The sequence below is a fragment of the Lissotriton vulgaris genome, chromosome 10, assembly GCF_964263255.1.
Source record: "Lissotriton vulgaris chromosome 10, aLisVul1.2, whole genome shotgun sequence".
Classification (NCBI taxonomy): Eukaryota; Metazoa; Chordata; class Amphibia; order Caudata; family Salamandridae; genus Lissotriton; species Lissotriton vulgaris.
In genome coordinates, this window is record NC_141698.1 from 61,632,094 (window position 1) to 61,650,277 (window position 18,184).

Genomic DNA, 18,184 nt, shown 5'->3' on the forward strand with positions numbered 1-18,184 from the left:
CACTGCACCATCCCAGCTCAGAACTTGGCTATATGCAAATTAGTCTGACCCTGGCCCAGTGCATCATGGGAACAGGGCAGACCAAACTACCAAGCCAATTCTTATACTGGGAAGGAAACAAGCTACCGGGGACCGGTTTCTGGCATTTCAGCCGTCTTCGGCCCGGCTTGCTTGAATCCTGATGGTGCAATGAGCTAGGGACTCACATCTGAGTATACCCTTCCACGCTTATGGTGGACAGCGATCCAAGGCCATACATGTCCCAACAATGCACACTGCACCGGCCTCATATACCACAACAATGTACACTACCAGCATTGCAAGGATCCAAGGCCGTACATGTCCAAACAATGCACGCTGCAAGGGCCTCGAATACGGCAACAATGTACACTACCAGCATTGCAACAAACCAAGCGCTTACATGTCCCAACAATGCACACTGCACCGGCCTCATATACCACAACAATGTACAATACCAGCTTTGCAGCGATCCAAGGCCATACATGTCCAAACAGTGTACACTGCACAGGCCTCAAATACCACAACAATGTACACTACCAGCTTTGCAACAGCAGGCCTTACATATCCAATGTACATTGCAACAGGCTCAAATACCACAACAATGTACACTACCAGCATTGCAACGATCCAAGGCCTTACAAATCCAATGTACGCTCCAAGGGCCTCAAATACCACAACAATGTACACAATCAGCATTGCAACCATCCAAGGCCATACACGTCCAAACAGTGTACACTGCAGGGGCCTCAAATACCGCAATAATGTACACACTCAGCATTGCAACGGCCAGAGTCTTACGCGTCCCAACAATGCACGCTCCAAGGGCCTCAAATACCACAACAATGTACACAATCAGCATTGCAACCATCCAAGGCCTTACACGTCCAAACAGTGTACACTGCAGGGGCCTCAAATACTGCAATAATGTACACAATCAGCATTACAACGATCCAAGGCTGTACATGTCCAAAAAATGCACGCTGCAAGGGCCTCAAATACCTTAACAACGTACGCTAACAGCATTACAATGACTCACGGCCGTACATGTCTAAACAATGTACGATGTAACGGCCTCAAAAACCTCAACAATGTACACTACCGGCATTGCAAGGATCCAAGGCCGTACATGTCCAAACAATGCACGCTGCAAGGGCCTCGAATACCGCAACAATGTATACTGACAGCACCACAAATATCTAACGGTCTGTAGTGTGTCATACATATCCCAGCATAGTATACTTCCATCAGCACAAACGTCTATGCACTGTAAATTGGCAGGGCATCAAATACAAAAACACTGTGTACTCACAGCACCACAAATATCACAGCAGATATTGCTGCTAGACCACAAAGAAACACACACTCCATGCGCCAGAATCACAAATGTTCAAATACCATAGACAGCCGCCACTGCAACGATTCCAATAGAGTATGGACGCAGCCGCACAGAAATCTAAGTATATTGTACGGCCTGCACCGAAGACATCCAGACACTTTATACTTCCAGCATTACAAATACTGTATAGTGCCTGCACCAGAGACATCGAGGCACTGCATACTCCCAGCATTACATCCAGTCGCTGTATACTCCCAGCATTACAAATACTGTATAGTGCCTGCACCAGAGACATCGAGGCACTGCATACTCCCAGCATTACATCCAGTCGCTGTATACTCCCAGCATTACAAATACTGTATAGTGCCTGCACCAGAGACATCTGGTCGCTGTATACGCCCAGCATTAAAAATATTGCGTACAGCCTGCACTACCAACATCAAAGTGCTATATACTTCCAGTATTACAAATATTGTATTCTGCATGCACCAGAAACATCCAGACACTGTATACTACCGGCATTACATCCAGTCACTGTATACTCCCAGCATTACAGATAATGTATACTGCTTGCGCCAGAGACATCCAGTCATGTATACTGCCAGCGTTACAGATATTGTATAGTGCATGCACCAGAGACATCCAGTCACTCTATATGCCGGCCAAGAAGACAGTGGTAGCAGCCTTAACTCTATCTCGCCTGGACTACTGTAATAGTCTTTATGAAGGAACCAATAAAAAGGTCCTGCGAAGACTAGTCCAGAGTGCTGCGGCGAGGCTGGTGCTCAAACTACCCAGAGACTCCTCCTCAGCAACAGCACTAAAAACCCTCCATTGGCTGCCGGTCCATAAGAGGATTCTTTTTAACCCGTTGGCTGCTTCCGCGATTTCGCAGCAGTGCGGCGTTTTAAAAAACGGGCGGGCCGCATCGGCCATTGGCCAAAGGCAGCACCAGCGAGGTAGTGCTGCCGTCAGCCAATGGCCGACGGCAGCATGGAAGGGGTTAAGGTCCTGATTATCATTTATAAAACAACAACAAAAAAGGACCAGAATATCTAAATGTCAAAACTAAACCATACACTACCCAACGCACTCTACGGTCATCTTCTGAGAAATTTCTAATAGTACCCAATGTTAAACTTAAAACTAGGGGGGGGGGGAGACTTTGGCGGTCCTAGGGACCAAAGTCTGGAACTCCTTGCCAACACAGCTTAGACACTCACAAACAGAACTCAATTTTAGGAAGTCCTTAAAAACTTGGATCTTTGGTATCCCAGATAACACTGTATGTCTCTTATCAAATGCTCTAACATCATAGATCTATGCCAGCTATTTCTCCTACTCAGTTGCCTTTTTATCTCCCGCTAACAGAGCCAAGATACTCCTTGGAGTGAATGTTGCGCTATATAAAAGCTCTTTCATTCATTCATTCATATACTACCAGTATTATTACATCCAGTCATTGTATATTTCCAGTATTACAAATATTGCATACTGCCTGCACAACAGACATCCAGATGCTATATGCTACCAAAATTACAAATACTGTATACTGCCTGCACCAGAGACATCCAGATGTTCCATAGTACCAGCATTATAAATATTGTATACTGCCTCCACTGAAGATATCCAGACACTGTATACTACCAGCATAACAAATATTGTATACTGCATGCACCAGAGACATCAAGTCCCTGAATACTCCCAGCATTACACACAGTCGCTGTATACTCTAAGCATTACAAATATTGTATACTGCCTGCACCAGAGACATTCAGTCGCTGTATACTCCCAGCATTACATCCAGTCGCTGTATACTGCCAGCAGTACATCCAGTCGCTGTATAGTTCCATTATTACATACATTGCCTATAGTCTGCACCGCAGATATCCAGATGCTGTGTACTACCAGCATTACAAATATTGCATTCCTCCTGCACCAGTCACATCCACTAACTGTATACTACTACTGCAAAAGGAGCAATTGATGGACTGAATGCAGACCATACATTCACCACTGTACAGAGATCTGAGCCTAAATCCATCCTTTTTTTGCTTACCATGCTATTCCAGTTTGAACCCAGCCATATGCAAATCAGTCTTCACCCTGTGCCCAATGGGAACAGTCAAGCCCGAACTGCCAGGCCAGGTCCTCCCTGGATTGGAAACAGGCATCCTAGGACTGATTTCAGGGTTTCACCTCTCATCAGCCAGGATAGCTTGACTCTAGTGGCATGAAGAGCACAGGACCCACGTCTGGACATACCCGTCCCACTCAGGGTGATAAATGCAAAAAGAACAATTGATGGACAGAATGCAGAACAATGTCATACATTCACCCCTGTACAGAGATCTTGGCATACATCTATCGTTTTTTACTCCCCAGGCCATTCCAGTTTAGACCCAGCCATATGCAAATCAGTCTTGACCCTCCACCCAATGGGAACAGTCTAGCCCAAACTGTCGGGCCAGGTCCTCCCTGGACCGGAAACAAGCATACTAGGACCGGTTTCGGGGTCTGACCCAGGCCCGGACTGGCCGTTTCGGGCACTGGGCAATCCCCCGGTGCACCGCATGGGTGGGGGCCAGTGTTGGGCCCCTGGGGACCGTTTTTGTTAAAGGGCCGTTTTTGCCTCATAGCTTCAAAATCGGCCCTGTAACAAAATCGGCCGAAAACTGCCATGGCAAAGGGCTCGGTCGCACCCCCAAACCCCCCGGGGGGGAGAGGCGGCCGAGCACTTCGCCAGGGCCGGTTTTGGTTCCCATTCCGGCCCTGGTCTGACCCCTCATCAGCCAGGATAGCTTGACTCCAATGGCATGAAGAGCACAGTACCCACGTCTGGGCATACCCATCCCACTCGGGTTGACAAATCCAGAAAGAACAACTGATTGACAAAATGCAGAACAATGTCATACATTCACCCCTGTACAGAGATCTTGGCATACATCTCTCGTTTTTTGCTCCCCAGGCCATTCCAGTTTGAACCCAGCCATATGGAAATCAGTCTTGACCCTGCTCCCTATGTATAGTCCCTGCACCAGAGCTGTATACTACTAGCATTACAAATATTGTATTCTGCCTGCACCAGAGACAGCCACTCGATGTAACTACCAGCATTACATATATTGTATACCACCTGCACCAGAGACATCCATTCACTGTACGCTTCCAGCATTACATCCAGCCACTGTATACTACCAGCATTACAAATGTCGTATACCACCTGCACCAAAGACATCCAGTCACTGTATGCTACCAGCATTACAAATAATGTATACTGTCCGGGGCGCAAATACTGCAGCACTGTATGCTCTAAGCAGTGTTGTGCATGAGTCCAGTTCTACAAATATAAAATCGCTATTGTTGAAAACTCCCCCAAACCACTGGTGTGCCATATGCCCTGGCACGGCGTACTACCAATAGTGAACATTCACTGACTGCACCCTCCCAGCCAGCTGCGGACCCAGCACTGCAGCCGTCAGCCACCCACACAGGCTGCAACCTCCCAAAAAGGGAGCAACCTCAGAAACACCCCATAAACACAGCCCCAACGTCCGAAGGACCGCAGCACTCAGCAAACCACAAACCAGGTCAAGAATCAAAAGCAGTGGGCGCTCACATGGCTTTCGAGGCGCTACACTGCCAACATCACAGGTGCTGTACATTGACAGAGATGTATTATTTCAAAGCTTTGTTCTGTCAGGTTCAAACGTGCCACCGCACTGCAAGTATTACAGATATCCAGACACTGCACACTGCCAGATTCACACAAAGCCAAGCACAGTGAGCTGCCACTTTCACAAGTATCAAAGCACTTTCTAATTTCAGATCCATGGATATCCTAGCACTGTAAGCTGTCAGTTTCACAAGTATCTGATTCACAAATGCCCCAGCACTGCAAGCTGCCAGTTTCACAAGTATCTGATTCACAAATGCCCCAGCACTGTAAGCTGCCAGTTTCACAAGTATCTGATCCACAAATGCCTCAGCACTGCAAGCTGCCTTGTATCTGATCCACACATGCCCCAGCACTGTAAGCTGCCAATTCACAAGTATCTGATTCACAAATGCCCCAGCACTGTAAGCTGCCAGTTTCACAAGTATCTGATCCACAAATGCCCCAGCACTGTAAGCTGCCAGTTTCACAAGTATCTGATCCACAAATGCCTCAGCACTGCAAGCTGCATTGTATCTGATCCACAAATGCCCCAGCACTGTAAGCTGCCAGTTTCACAAGTATCTCATCCACAAATGCCCCAGCACTGCAAGCTGCCAGTTTCACAAGTATCTGATCCACAAATGCCCCAGCACTGTAAGCTGCCAGTTTCACAAGTATCTGATCCACAAATGCCTCAGCACTGCAAGCTGCCTTGTATCTGATCCACAAATACCCCAGCACTGTAAGCTGCCAATTCACAAGTATCTGATTCACAAATGCCCCAGCACTGCAAGCTGCCAGTTTCACAAGTATCTGATTCACAAATGCCCCAGCACTGTAAGCTGCCAGTTTCACAAGTATCTGATCCACAAATGCCCCAGCACTGTAAGCTGCCAGTTTCACAAGTATCTGATCCACAAATGCCTCAGCACTGCAAGCTGCCTTGTATCTGATCCACAAATACCCCAGCACTGTAAGCTGCCAGTTTCACAAGTATCTGATCCACAAATACCCCAGCACTGTAAGCTGCCAGTTTCACAAGTATCTGATCCACAAATGCCCCAGCACTGTAAGCTGCCAGTTTCACAAGTATCTCATCCACAAATGCCCCAGCACTGTAAGTTGCCAGTTTCACAAGTATCTGATCCACAAATGCCCCAGCACTGTAAGTTGCCAGTTTCACAAGTATCTGATCCACAAATATCCCAGCACTGTAAGTTGCCAGTTTCACAAGTATCTGATCCACAAATGCCCCAGCACTGTAAGCTGCCAGTTTCACAAGTATCTGATCCACAAATGCCCCAGCACTGTAAGCTGCCAGTTTCACAAGTATCTGATCCACAAATATCCCAGCACTGTAAGCTGCCAGTTTCACAAGTATCTGATCCACAAATATCCCAGCACTGTAAGTTGCCAGTTTCACAAGTATCTGATCCACAAATGCCCCAGCACTGTAAGCTGCCAGTTTCACAAGTATCTGATCCACAAATGCCACAGCACTGTAAGCTGCCAGTTTCACAAGTATCTGATCCACAAATGCCCCAGCACTGTAAGCTGCCAGTTTCACAAGTATCTCATCCACAAATACCCCAGCACTGTAAGCTGCCAGTTTCACAAGTATCTGATCCACAAATGCCCCAGCACTGTAAGCTGCCAGTTTCACAAGTATCTGATCCACAAATGCCCCAGCACTGTAAGCTGCCAGTTTCACAAGTATCTGATCCACAAATGCCCCAGCACTGTAAGCTGCCAGTTTCACAAGTATCTCATCCACAAATGCCCCAGCACTGTAAGCTGCCAGTTTCACAAGTATCTGATCCACAAATGCCCCAGCACTGTAAGCTGCCAGTTTCACAAGTATCTCATCCACAAATGCCCCAGCACTGTAAGCAGCCAGTTTCACAAGTATCTGATCCACAAATGCCCCAGCACTGTAAGCTGCCAGTTTCACAAGTATCTGATCCACAAATGCCACAGCACTGTAAACTGCCAGTTTCACAAGTATCTGATCCACAAATGCCCCAGCACTGTAAGCTGCCAGTTTCACAAGTATCTCATCCACAAATACCCCAGCACTGTAAGCTGCCAGTTTCACAAGTATCTGATCCACAAATGCCCCAGCACTGTAAGCTGCCAGTTTCACAAGTATCTGATCCACAAATGCCCCAGCACTGTAAGCTGCCAGTTTCACAAGTATCTGATCCACAAATGCCCCAGCACTGTAAGCTGCCAGTTTCACAAGTATCTGATCCACAAATGCCCCAGCACTGTAAGCTGCCAGTTTCACAAGTATCTGATCCACAAATGCCCCAGCACTGTAAGCTGCCAGTTTCACAAGTATCTGATCCACAAATACCCCAGCACTGTAAGCTGCCAGTTTCACAAGTATCTGATCCACAAATGCCCCGGCCCTGTAAACCGCCAGTTTCACAAGTATCTGATCCACAAATGCCCCAGCACTGTAAGCTGCCAGTTTCACAAGTATCTGATCCACAAATACCCCAGCACTGTAAGCTGCCAGTTTCACAAGTATCTGATCCACAAATGCCCCGGCCCTGTAAACCGCCAGTTTCACAAGTATCTGATCCACAAATGCCCCAGCACTGTAAGCTGCCAGTTTCACAAGTATCTGATCCACAAATGCCCCAGCACTGTAAGCTGCCAGTTTCACAAGTATCTGATCCACAAATGCCCCAGCACTGTAAGCTGCCAGTTTCACAAGTATCTCATCCACAAATACCCCAGCACTGTAAGCTGCCAGTTTCACAAGTATCTGATCCACAAATGCCCCAGCACTGTAAGCTGCCAGTTTCACAAGTATCTGATCCACAAATGCCCCAGCACTGTAAGCTGCCAGTTTCACAAGTATCTGATCCACAAATGCCCCAGCACTGTAAGCTGCCAGTTTCACAAGTATCTGATCCACAAATGCCCCAGCACTGTAAGCTGCCAGTTTCACAAGTATCTGATCCACAAATGCCCCAGCACTGTAAGCTGCCAGTTTCACAAGTATCTGATCCACAAATACCCCAGCACTGTAAGCTGCCAGTTTCACAAGTATCTGATCCACAAATGCCCCGGCCCTGTAAACCGCCAGTTTCACAAGTATCTGATCCACAAATGCCCCAGCACTGTAAGCTGCCAGTTTCACAAGTATCTGATCCACAAATGCCCCGGCCCTGTAAACCGCCAGTTTCACAAGTATCTGATCCACAAATGCCCCAGCACTGTAAGCTGCCAGTTTCACAAGTATCTGATCCACAAATGCCCCAGCACTGTAAGCTGCCAGTTTCACAAGTATCTGATCCACAAATGCCCCAGCACTGTAAGCTGCCAGTTTCACAAGTATCTGATCCACAAATGCCCCGGCACTGTAAGCTGCCAGTTTCACAAGTATCTGATCCACAAATACCCCAGCACTGTAAGCTGCCAGTTTCACAAGTATCTGATCCACAAATGCCCCGGCCCTGTAAACCGCCAGTTTCACAAGTATCTGATCCACAAATACCCCAGCACTGTAAGCTGCCAGTTTCACAAGTATCTGATCCACAAATGCCCCGGCCCTGTAAACCGCCAGTTTCACAAGTATCTGATCCACAAATGCCCCAGCACTGTAAGCTGCCAGTTTCACAAGTATCTGATCCACAAATGCCCCGGCCCTGTAAACCGCCAGTTTCACAAGTATCTGATCCACAAATGCCCCAGCACTGTAAGCTGCCAGTTTCACAAGTATCTGATCCACAAATGCCCCAGCACTGTAAGCTGCCAGTTTCACAAGTATCTGATCCACAAATGCCCCAGCACTGTAAGCTGCCAGTTTCACAAGTATCTGATCCACAAATGCCCCAGCACTGTAAGCTGCCAGTTTCACAAGTATCTGATCCACAAATGCCCCAGCACTGTAAGCTGCCAGTTTCACAAGTATCTCATCCACAAATGCCCCAGCACTGTAAACTGCCAGTTTCACAAGTATCGAATCACTATATAGTGTCAGAACCACAAATATATCAGAATTTTGCAAACTTAGTTGCACAAGTAACCTAATACTGTCTACCAAACTACCCTACAACGTGAAAGCCACAAAATCGCAGCTTTCAAACTTCCTCCGCCATTGATATCTCAGGACTGCACACAAGCATCACAACAAAATCCAAGTATTGGGTAATAAATATGTGAGTGCCACAATTAACCCAGCACTGTACACCAAAGTGGGTTAAAGAGTCCACACTGCGAAGGCAATGGACATGTACAACACTGACCCGCACTATGTCAGTCTAGTCTACTCAGCCAGGCATATCAGCAATAGACTACTTCAGTCTCCAAAATATCCCAGCACCACACCTTTGTGGAGCCCAAACTCACTGCATGCTGCCACCATCCCAAATATCAGTGCACTGCACGCGTCAGCTCCATAAATATCCGCGCACTGCACGTGTCAGCTCCACAAATATCTGTGCACTGCACGTGTCAGCTCCACAAATATCTGTGCACTGCACGTGTCAGCTCCACAAATATCTGTGCACTGCATGTGTCAGCTCCACAAATATCCGAGCACTGCACACTGTCAGGGCCACAGGTGTCGCAGGACTGTGTACTGTCATCACCATAAATTGCTAAGCACTACATGTCAGCACTATTGCTATTACAGCACTGTACACCCACCGCCAGCACCACTAGCCTTGATTACTGTATTCTGCCAGCATCACGCGTATTCCAGGACCGTACACTGCCAGCACCACAAGCAGTGAGTACTGTCTACCGCCAGTGTCACAAACACAGAGCACTGTATACCGCCAGCACCACACGTATTCCACCTCTGTACTGCACTATGGATACCATGAATATCTGCGCAATGAATGCTGCCAGCGCCATAAATACCTTACACTGTATACAGCCAATGTCATCCATTACTGAACAGTGAGTGCTGCAAGCATTACAAATATCCCAGCACTGCACATATTACAGCACTGTACAGTGCCAGCATTACAAATATCCCAGCACTGTACAGTGCCAGCATTAGAAATATCCCAGCACTACACATATTAAAGCACTGTACAGTGCTAGCATTACAAATATCCCAGCACTGCACAGATTACAGCACTGTACAGTGCCAGCATTACAAATATCCCAGCACTGTACAGTGCCAGCATTACAAATATCCCAGCACTGTACAGTGCCAGCATTACAAATATCCCAGCAGTGCACATATTACAGCACTGTACAGTGCCAGCATTACAAGTATCCCAGCACTGCACATATTACAGCACTGTACAGTGCCAGCATTAGAAATATCCCAGCACTGCACATATTACAGCACTGTATTTGATCTTTGATATTTATTTATTTGTATAGCGCTGAATCACCCATGAGGGTATTCTCGGCGCTTCGGACATAGACATCAAAATTCAGGAAATACATTTAGAAGAGGTGGGTCTTGAGCATTTTTCTAAATTGAGCCAAGTTCTGTCCTGAGTGTAACGAAGAAGGCAAATCATTCCAGAATCGGGGGGCAAAATAGGAAAAAGATCTGCCACCACTACGAGCTTTTTTGATTCTGGGGACGGTTAGCAAATGCTCACTACTGGATCTAAGATTGCGTAATGCTGTATAAGGGGAGAGTTTATTAGTGAGATACTTGGGGCCCTTGCCATTACAAGCTTTATGAATAATGCAGCCTATTTTGAATTTTAGCCTTTTCTTTATGGGGAGCCAATGAAGTTGATTGAGCATAGGTCCGAAGGGTGTTTTGGATGCGACGTTAGTGGTGAGTCGGGCAGCAGTGTTCTGCACCACCTGAAGTTTGTTAATGGCACTTTCATTGGCCGAAAACAACAAACCATTGCAGTAGACATGTCTGCTCAATATCAGGGCCTGTATAAGGGGTTTTTTTGGTGGAAGGAGGCAAGAGTGGAAAAATCCTCTGCAAGAGGCCCAAGATATAATAGCAGATACCTTATAATAGCAGATACCTGCAATGACATTGGCATGTGTGTTATGAGTGAGTCTACGGTCGATCCTAACACCCAGATTCTTAACCACTTCTTTGGGAATGGGGGCACTTCCCAGCTCTTCCGGCCACCAGTTAGGTGACCAATAAGTGGTAGCTCCTCCAAACAACATGATCTCTGATTTGCCTCCATTAAGTTGTAAATAGTTGTTGCGCATCCAGGCAGCGATAGTTTTCATGCCCTCAGAGAAAAGTAGATCAATGTTGGGAGTATTTTTATCAAATGTTAGCCGGAGCTGGGTGTCATCAGCATATGAGATTGGAATAAATCCCAAAGATCTCATCAGCCTGGCCAGGGGAGTAACATATATATTGAAAAGGGTAGGACTTAAGCAAGATCCCTGCGGGACTTCCTTGCTCACCTTGGTCGTGCTAGATTTAAATGAACCCATTGTAACTGTATGAGTTCGATCTGTAAGAAAGCTAGTAATCCAATTCAAAGCTTGCCCCTGAATACCTATATCATGAAGTCTTTCCAAAAGGATGTGATGTGAAATGGTGTCAAACGCTGCTGACAGGTCAAGCAGCACCAACAGTACCGCTTGTCCCTTGTCAGCAGCCATATGTATATTATCAGTGACTTCAATAAGGACTGCCTCTGTGTTATGTTTGGCCCTAAATCCTGATTGGGAAATGTCCAGTTATTGATAAGTTTCCAAGTAGTTAGACAGATGTCTATTAATATATTTCTCAATGAGTTTTGACTGTAGAGGCAAAAGAGACATAGGTCGATAATTATTAATTTCAGTGGTCGCGATCTTGGGATATTTCCGTATTGGTCTAATCTGCACATCCTTCCAGGCCGAAGGAAGGCAGCCTTCCCTAAGGGAGCAGTTTAGTATAGAGCCGAATGAAGGAGCTAATTGTTCCGCGAATGTAGTAGAAATCCTGGCAGGGATGATGTCCATGGGTGAGCCAGATTTCATGGATTCTAAGAGAAGAGTAACTTCCTTTATCTGAAGCTGCGGGTTCCATGGGCGTATTAGGCCTCTGTACCCTGGTGCCACTGCACCTGCCGCACCCATGGAAGCTACGGCCCTGCACGGAATGCTGCCAGGCCCAGGAACACCGCAGCACTGTATGTGCTACAAATATCCCAGTACTGTGGAATGCCACCACAATCAGTTCATTGGGTACATGTCTACGTTACACTTAACCCTGCGCTGTACACTGGTGGGTCACAATTATTTAGCAAAGCAGAGTACAAGAGCCAAAACACTCCTGCAGTCACAAGTACCCCGGATTGGTGCGCCCCAGATCTACAAATCTCACCAAATGCAAGCGGTCAGACCATCAGACACCACAGTGATGCACACTGCCTTCCCCCCAGTACTATGGGCCGGCCTAGGGTCCCAGTGCTGCAGTCTGCCAGCCCAGCACTGCACACCTGAGACTAACCCAGGGCAGCAGCCTGTGCCACCATTGCAGCACACCAACGCTTCTGGCCTGCACCAGCCAATCCTCCGATGTGGCAACCCAGCCACACCATCCCCCAAACAAACAGTTCTGCAATACACCAAAGCCCCTATCGCCACGTCAGGCCATCCTCCGATGTGGTAACCTCGGGCCACTATTATACTGTGCCATACTGCCCCACTTCTTCACTATACGACTTAAACCAACACCCCAGCGCTAAGCTCTACTAGACCCATATCCAGAGGTCTCTATGAAAAACAAACAGCGTATCATATTTTTCCAACAGAATCCAGCACAACCAGCCCCAGCCTTACTCCCCTCAAACCCACCACACAAAACCACAATGACAAGTAAAACAATACTTTAGATCGCGAATACTTCACCATAAAACACAACGCTGCACCACTGCATGCAATCAAACACATACACCCATGCACCACGCCTTATTACGCAAGGCACCAACACACAAACCACAAAATACACTACTCTCACCCCACAGTAATCCTTAAAGACAGCCAGCTCCGCACTCTACTAAACCCACACATTTAGCACTGCAACAATTTCAATACTACACGTTGCTGAAATATAACCACCAGCTGCACTACGGTAACCCCAAAACACCCCTGAATCGAATCATGCTAACCCCCAAAGCCTGAATTCTGTCATCTATTAACTTCACCCACTCAGCACTATGCCACGCAAACCCACCAACAGCCCAGCACGCTAGCAAACCCCAATAACTCGGCCCTGTACCAGACAGGGCCCAAATAACTCAGCACGAACCTGTACCAACCCTCAAATACCCACCTTTGCACGTTAGCAACCCTCCATTACCCAGCACTAGACCATCACAATCTAAATAACCCAACAGAGCACCACGCCAACCCACAATGGACCTACAATGTATCATACAACCCCACAATAGCCAATCACTGCAGCAAACCAACTGAGTACTGCACCACTTTAATGGCCGAAGACAGCACTCTTCAGTCCACAATCACCCCACACAGCACCATACAATGCCAAATAACCCAGTACCGCACTACGATTCACCAATAACTCAGCAAAGTACCAGACTTGGTCCAAATAACTCCGCTTTGACCTAAAGCCACTCATAAATAACCCATGTTTGCACTGATTCAGACCCCCCCCCATTCCAAGTAACCCAGCACTGCACCACAGAGCCCACAATGAACCTAAATTGCACCATCTGCCAACATACAATATCGCAGCACTGCACCGACCTCCAATACCCAAGCCGTGCAGCACATCAACCACCAGTAACTGAGTACTGCACCAGCCTAATACCCCAACACAGCACCATCAAACCCACAATACCACAGCGCAGCACTAAGCAACCTCCAATAATTGAGTACTGCGCCATCCTAATACCCCAACACAGCACCTTCAAACCCACAATACCACCGCGCAGCACTAAGCAACCTCCAATAATTGAGTACTGCACCAGCCTAATACCCCAACACAGCACCTTCAAACCCACAATACCACAGCGCAGCACTAAGCAACCTCCAATAATTGGGTACTGCACCAGCCTAATACCCCAACACAGCACCTTCAAACCCACAATACGACAGCGCAGCACTAAGCAACCTCCAATAATTGAGTACTGCGCCATCCTAATACCCCAACACAGCACCTTCAAACCCACAATACGACAGCGCAGCACTAAGCAACCTCCAATAATTGAGTACTGCGCCATCCTAATACCCCAACACAGCACCTTCAAACCCACAATACCACAGCGCAGCACTAAGCAACCTCCAATAATTGAGTACTGCACCAGCCTAATACCCCAACACAGCACCTTCAAACCCACAATACGACAGCGCAGCACTAAGCAACCTCCAATAACTGAGTACTGCACCAGCCTAATACCCCAACACAGCACCTTCAAACCCACAATGCCACAGCGCAGCACTAAGCAACCTCCAATAATTGAGTACTGCGCCATCCTAATACCTCGACACAGCACCATGCAACCCTCAATACCACAACCCTTCACTGTAGCAACCCCCAATAAATGAGTACTGTACGCGCCTAACACACCAGAACGCCCTCTCACCAGTAATAACCTACCACAGTCCCATAACAACCCCAAATAACCCAACGTTACTCTATAGAAACCCCCAATAAACAATCACTACACAACAGCAGCCCCAATAACTGAGTTGAAAGCCTGAAGCAGGTCCTAGGGTGCTGGTTTCCAGTCCAAGGAGGACCTGGCCTGGCAGTTCAGGCTGGACTGTATTTGCATATAGCTGGGTCCAAACTGGAATGGAATTGTTAGCAAAAAAACGATGGATTTAGGCCCAGATCTCTGTACTGGGGTGAATGTATGACATTGTTCTGCATTCTGTCCATCAAGTGTTCTTTTTCCAATAACTGAGTAATGCACCATCCAAGTACCCCAACACAGCACCATTCAGCCCTAAATACCACAGCCCAGCACCAAACCAACCCCAAAAAGCCCAGCACTGCACTACAGCAACCACCAATCACTGCAGAGCAGCAACCCCCAATAACTGGGTACTACAACTGCCGAATACCCCAGAACAGCGCCCTCTCACTAATGATAACACACCACAGTACCATACCAACCTCAAATAACTCAACGTTACTCTATAGAAACCCCCAATACCCCAGAACAGCGCCAATAATAACCCACCACAGAACCAGATCAACCTTAAATAACCCAGCACTGCTCTAAAGCATCGTCCGATAATTCAGCACTACACTACAGGAGCCGTCTCTCCTCCAAACACCACAGCACTGCATGCTGAGAGACCAGCACTGCAACAGTCACTCCGGGAGGGCTGAGCAGAGGGTGAGGTGTCCAGTGGGATCTTGTCCGACCCAGAAGTGCCCGGACAAAGACTACATTTACTCACCCCTTCCTGCTTAAAACCTGTTAAAATAGCATGTGAATTTGTAAACGTGCAAGTTCACCCAGAAGAGTATCTTGGCGCTGAATAACAGATGTTATTGTTACCGAAATTCAGTGTATTCATTTTATCGACCTCAGAAGAATGAAAGGACTAGCCAGGTTTTTAACCTGTGACCGTGAGATCGAACACAGGCCCCAACAGAGGACGCATTAGTCCACTTAGGCATCAGACCCAGCATGATGCTTAAAGCTCTTTAGTAAAGATGCCCCTGCGGGGGAGGGAGGGGGGGGGGGGGGGGGCTTGGACCTTTGGAATTAGAGAGGCAAATAGTCAACCAGTTCCCCATATCTGCCACTATTTGTTTACCTCGTCCCCTCATTAATATGGATACGGCGCCACCATGTCCTCCCACCCCCCCCCCCCCGTGAGTGAGTGTAGATGTCCTTATCAACATACAAGAGAGGGAACCATTAGACAACGGCCTACTGGCCCCTTTCCTCGCCATCCCTTCCCCGGCCTCGGTGGGCACTCTCGAGGCCCGTACATAGCGCCTGCACTCTCCTCCCAGTGCAGCGCCAGCAGCAAGTTTTACACACACCCACGGAGCCTCCTTCCCTGGCTCGGGTGCTCTGAGGTAAATGACACCGCCCCGGGGCTGACCTGGTGAGCGAGGGCTCCCCAGCATGCGCCCTGCCGCCCTCGGGCTGCTGCGCTCTCCAGGAACGCTCGGCTGGCACTGCCAGGCGGGTGGCAGGGGTTCCCCTCGCCCAGTGCCCGCTTCAATGCGCAGTTTCTCGGGAGCGCCCTCTAAACCTCCCACGCTGCGTCCCCCAGATGACAAATGCGCCAAATTATCCTCCACGCGCTCCCACTAGAGGGTCTCAGAGGCCCAATTTGCCCCACCACAAGCTGGCCTCTCGGCGATTCTTTAACCTCATCCGTGTCCCTGGACTGGCTCCCCACCCATGTACAAAACAAGCGCCGGCTACCTCTTTCTAGGCGCTCCCTGCCCCACAACCACCAGCTCTCCCACTCCACCAAGGCTGAGCGAGGTCTGAGTAAGAAGTGGTGGGTGGTGTTCCCCGAGCCCCCCCCCCCCTCCCTCTATCCCTGCACCCACATAGTTTCCAGAATTAGAGATGGCAGCAGCGGGTGGGTGGCGTTCACTAGGGGCCTCCCCCGTCCCTGCAGGGTCTGACACCTGGAATTCGGGGCAGTCACTGCAGGTGCACATCTGCCCTAACCCCGGGCGGCCACACACTTCCTGTCCCGGTGATGCCCTCCGTGCACCCTCCTCCCCCCCTCCTCCTCCCCCCCCCCCACACACACGCACCAGGGTTCACACCACATGAAGGCAGTGCAGTAGGTGCAATGGGTGACCCCCTCACACCCGCCCCCTGCACCCTAAGATTCTCTTCATATGAAGTCGCTGCAGTGACTTCAGAAGACCCACCTCTGGAGAACCCCCCCCCCCCCCGCCTTCCGCTCCTGCTCCCCCCAGGGTTCTCACCCTAGGAAGTCAGTGCAGTAAGTGCAATGGGTAACACCCCCCCACACACACCCGCCTCCAGTCACCCGCCCCTGCACCCCAAAGTTATCATCCTATGAAGTCGGTGCAGGAGGAGCACCTCTGGCGCCCCCTCCCGCCCCTGAACCCCCAGGGTTCTCATCATAAGAAGTCAGTGTAGTGGGTGCAATGGGTAAGTCCCTCACACCCGCCTCCAGCCACCCACCCCTGCACCCCAAGGTGCTCATCATTTGAAGTTGGTGCAGTGACTTCAGAAGGACCATCTCTAGAGCCCCCGCCCCCATATCAAGTCAGTGTAGATGGGGAAATAGGTATCCCCCCATCCACCCCCAAACCCCCCTCCAATCAACCGCCCCTTGAACCCCAAGTCTCTCATCATATGAAGTCAGAGGGGTGACTGCAATGGGCAGGCTGCACCCCTCGCATGTCTCCCCCCCCCCCCCTTTTAAGGCTCACCAAATTACCCACAGGGCTCCTATGATAGAAAGTTAGTGCAATGGCTGCAAAAGGTAGGATGCACCCCGGAACCTGCCACAGCTGTCATCGCCCCCTGCATGCCAGGGTCCTCGCCCTATGATGCCGAGGCTGCAGGTGGCACCGTGGCAGGGGTCTCCCCCGCCCCTGCACCCCCGGGGTTCTTACCATATGAAGTCAGTGCAATGGCTGCAAAAGGTAAGGTGCACCCCGGAACCTGACACACCTGTTCCCGCCCCCTGCATGCCAGGGCCCACGCCCTATGATGCCGACGCGGCGGGGGTCCCCCCCCCCATTCACCCCCGGGGATCTCACCATATGAAGTCGGTGCAGTGGCTGCAGAAGGTGGGCTGCTTGAAGAAGCGCGCGGTGAATTTGTGCTCCTTCACCTCGTGCACGTTCTTCTGCCGCAGCGCGCCCTGCCGGGCGAAGCGCACCGGCTCCTGCTCGGGGCTCTGCCCGGGCTCCGGGGTGGCGACGCTGCTGGGCTCGGCCATGTCCGGGAGCTGCAGCCTCCGCCGCCCGAGAGAGAGCGCTCACTGCCCGGGTCCAGGGGGCGCAGGGCTGCGGGACCCGGGGCACGCCCCCTGCCGGCGCAGGACCGCCCAGGAGAATGCACAGCTCCAACCTTTCCGCCTATCACGGGGCCTCCTGGGCCCGGTGATCTGCATAGCCACGCCTCCGTAATTCACAGAGCAGTGCGGAAGAGCAGGGCTCGAGACGCCCGCCCCCACGCAACAGTATAGCCGCGAAGACACGCCCCCTTTGCTGACTACAGGCGCTGAGGTGGGCGCGAGGGAGCTGATAACATCTTCTCTCCCGAAAGCAATCCACGTAA

The 18,184-nt window shown here is 49.5% G+C and overlaps 1 protein-coding gene across 2 annotated transcripts in view; it reads right to left on the reverse strand.

The window, feature by feature from the left end:
- The window catches only part of PRKCB (protein kinase C beta), a 963,846-nt gene extending 945,939 nt beyond the window's left edge, over positions 1–17,907 (reverse strand). The window contains exon 1 of one of the 2 annotated variants that reach the window (XM_086940462.1): positions 17,662–17,900. In XM_086940462.1, the coding sequence (XP_086796588.1) occupies positions 17,662–17,843 (182 nt within the window). In that variant the 5' untranslated portion in view covers positions 17,844–17,900. Of the gene's footprint in view, positions 1–17,661 lie in introns of both variants that reach the window. The other variant, XM_086940461.1, reaches the window with a different exon arrangement.
- Between the last annotated feature and the right edge of the window lie 277 nt (positions 17,908–18,184).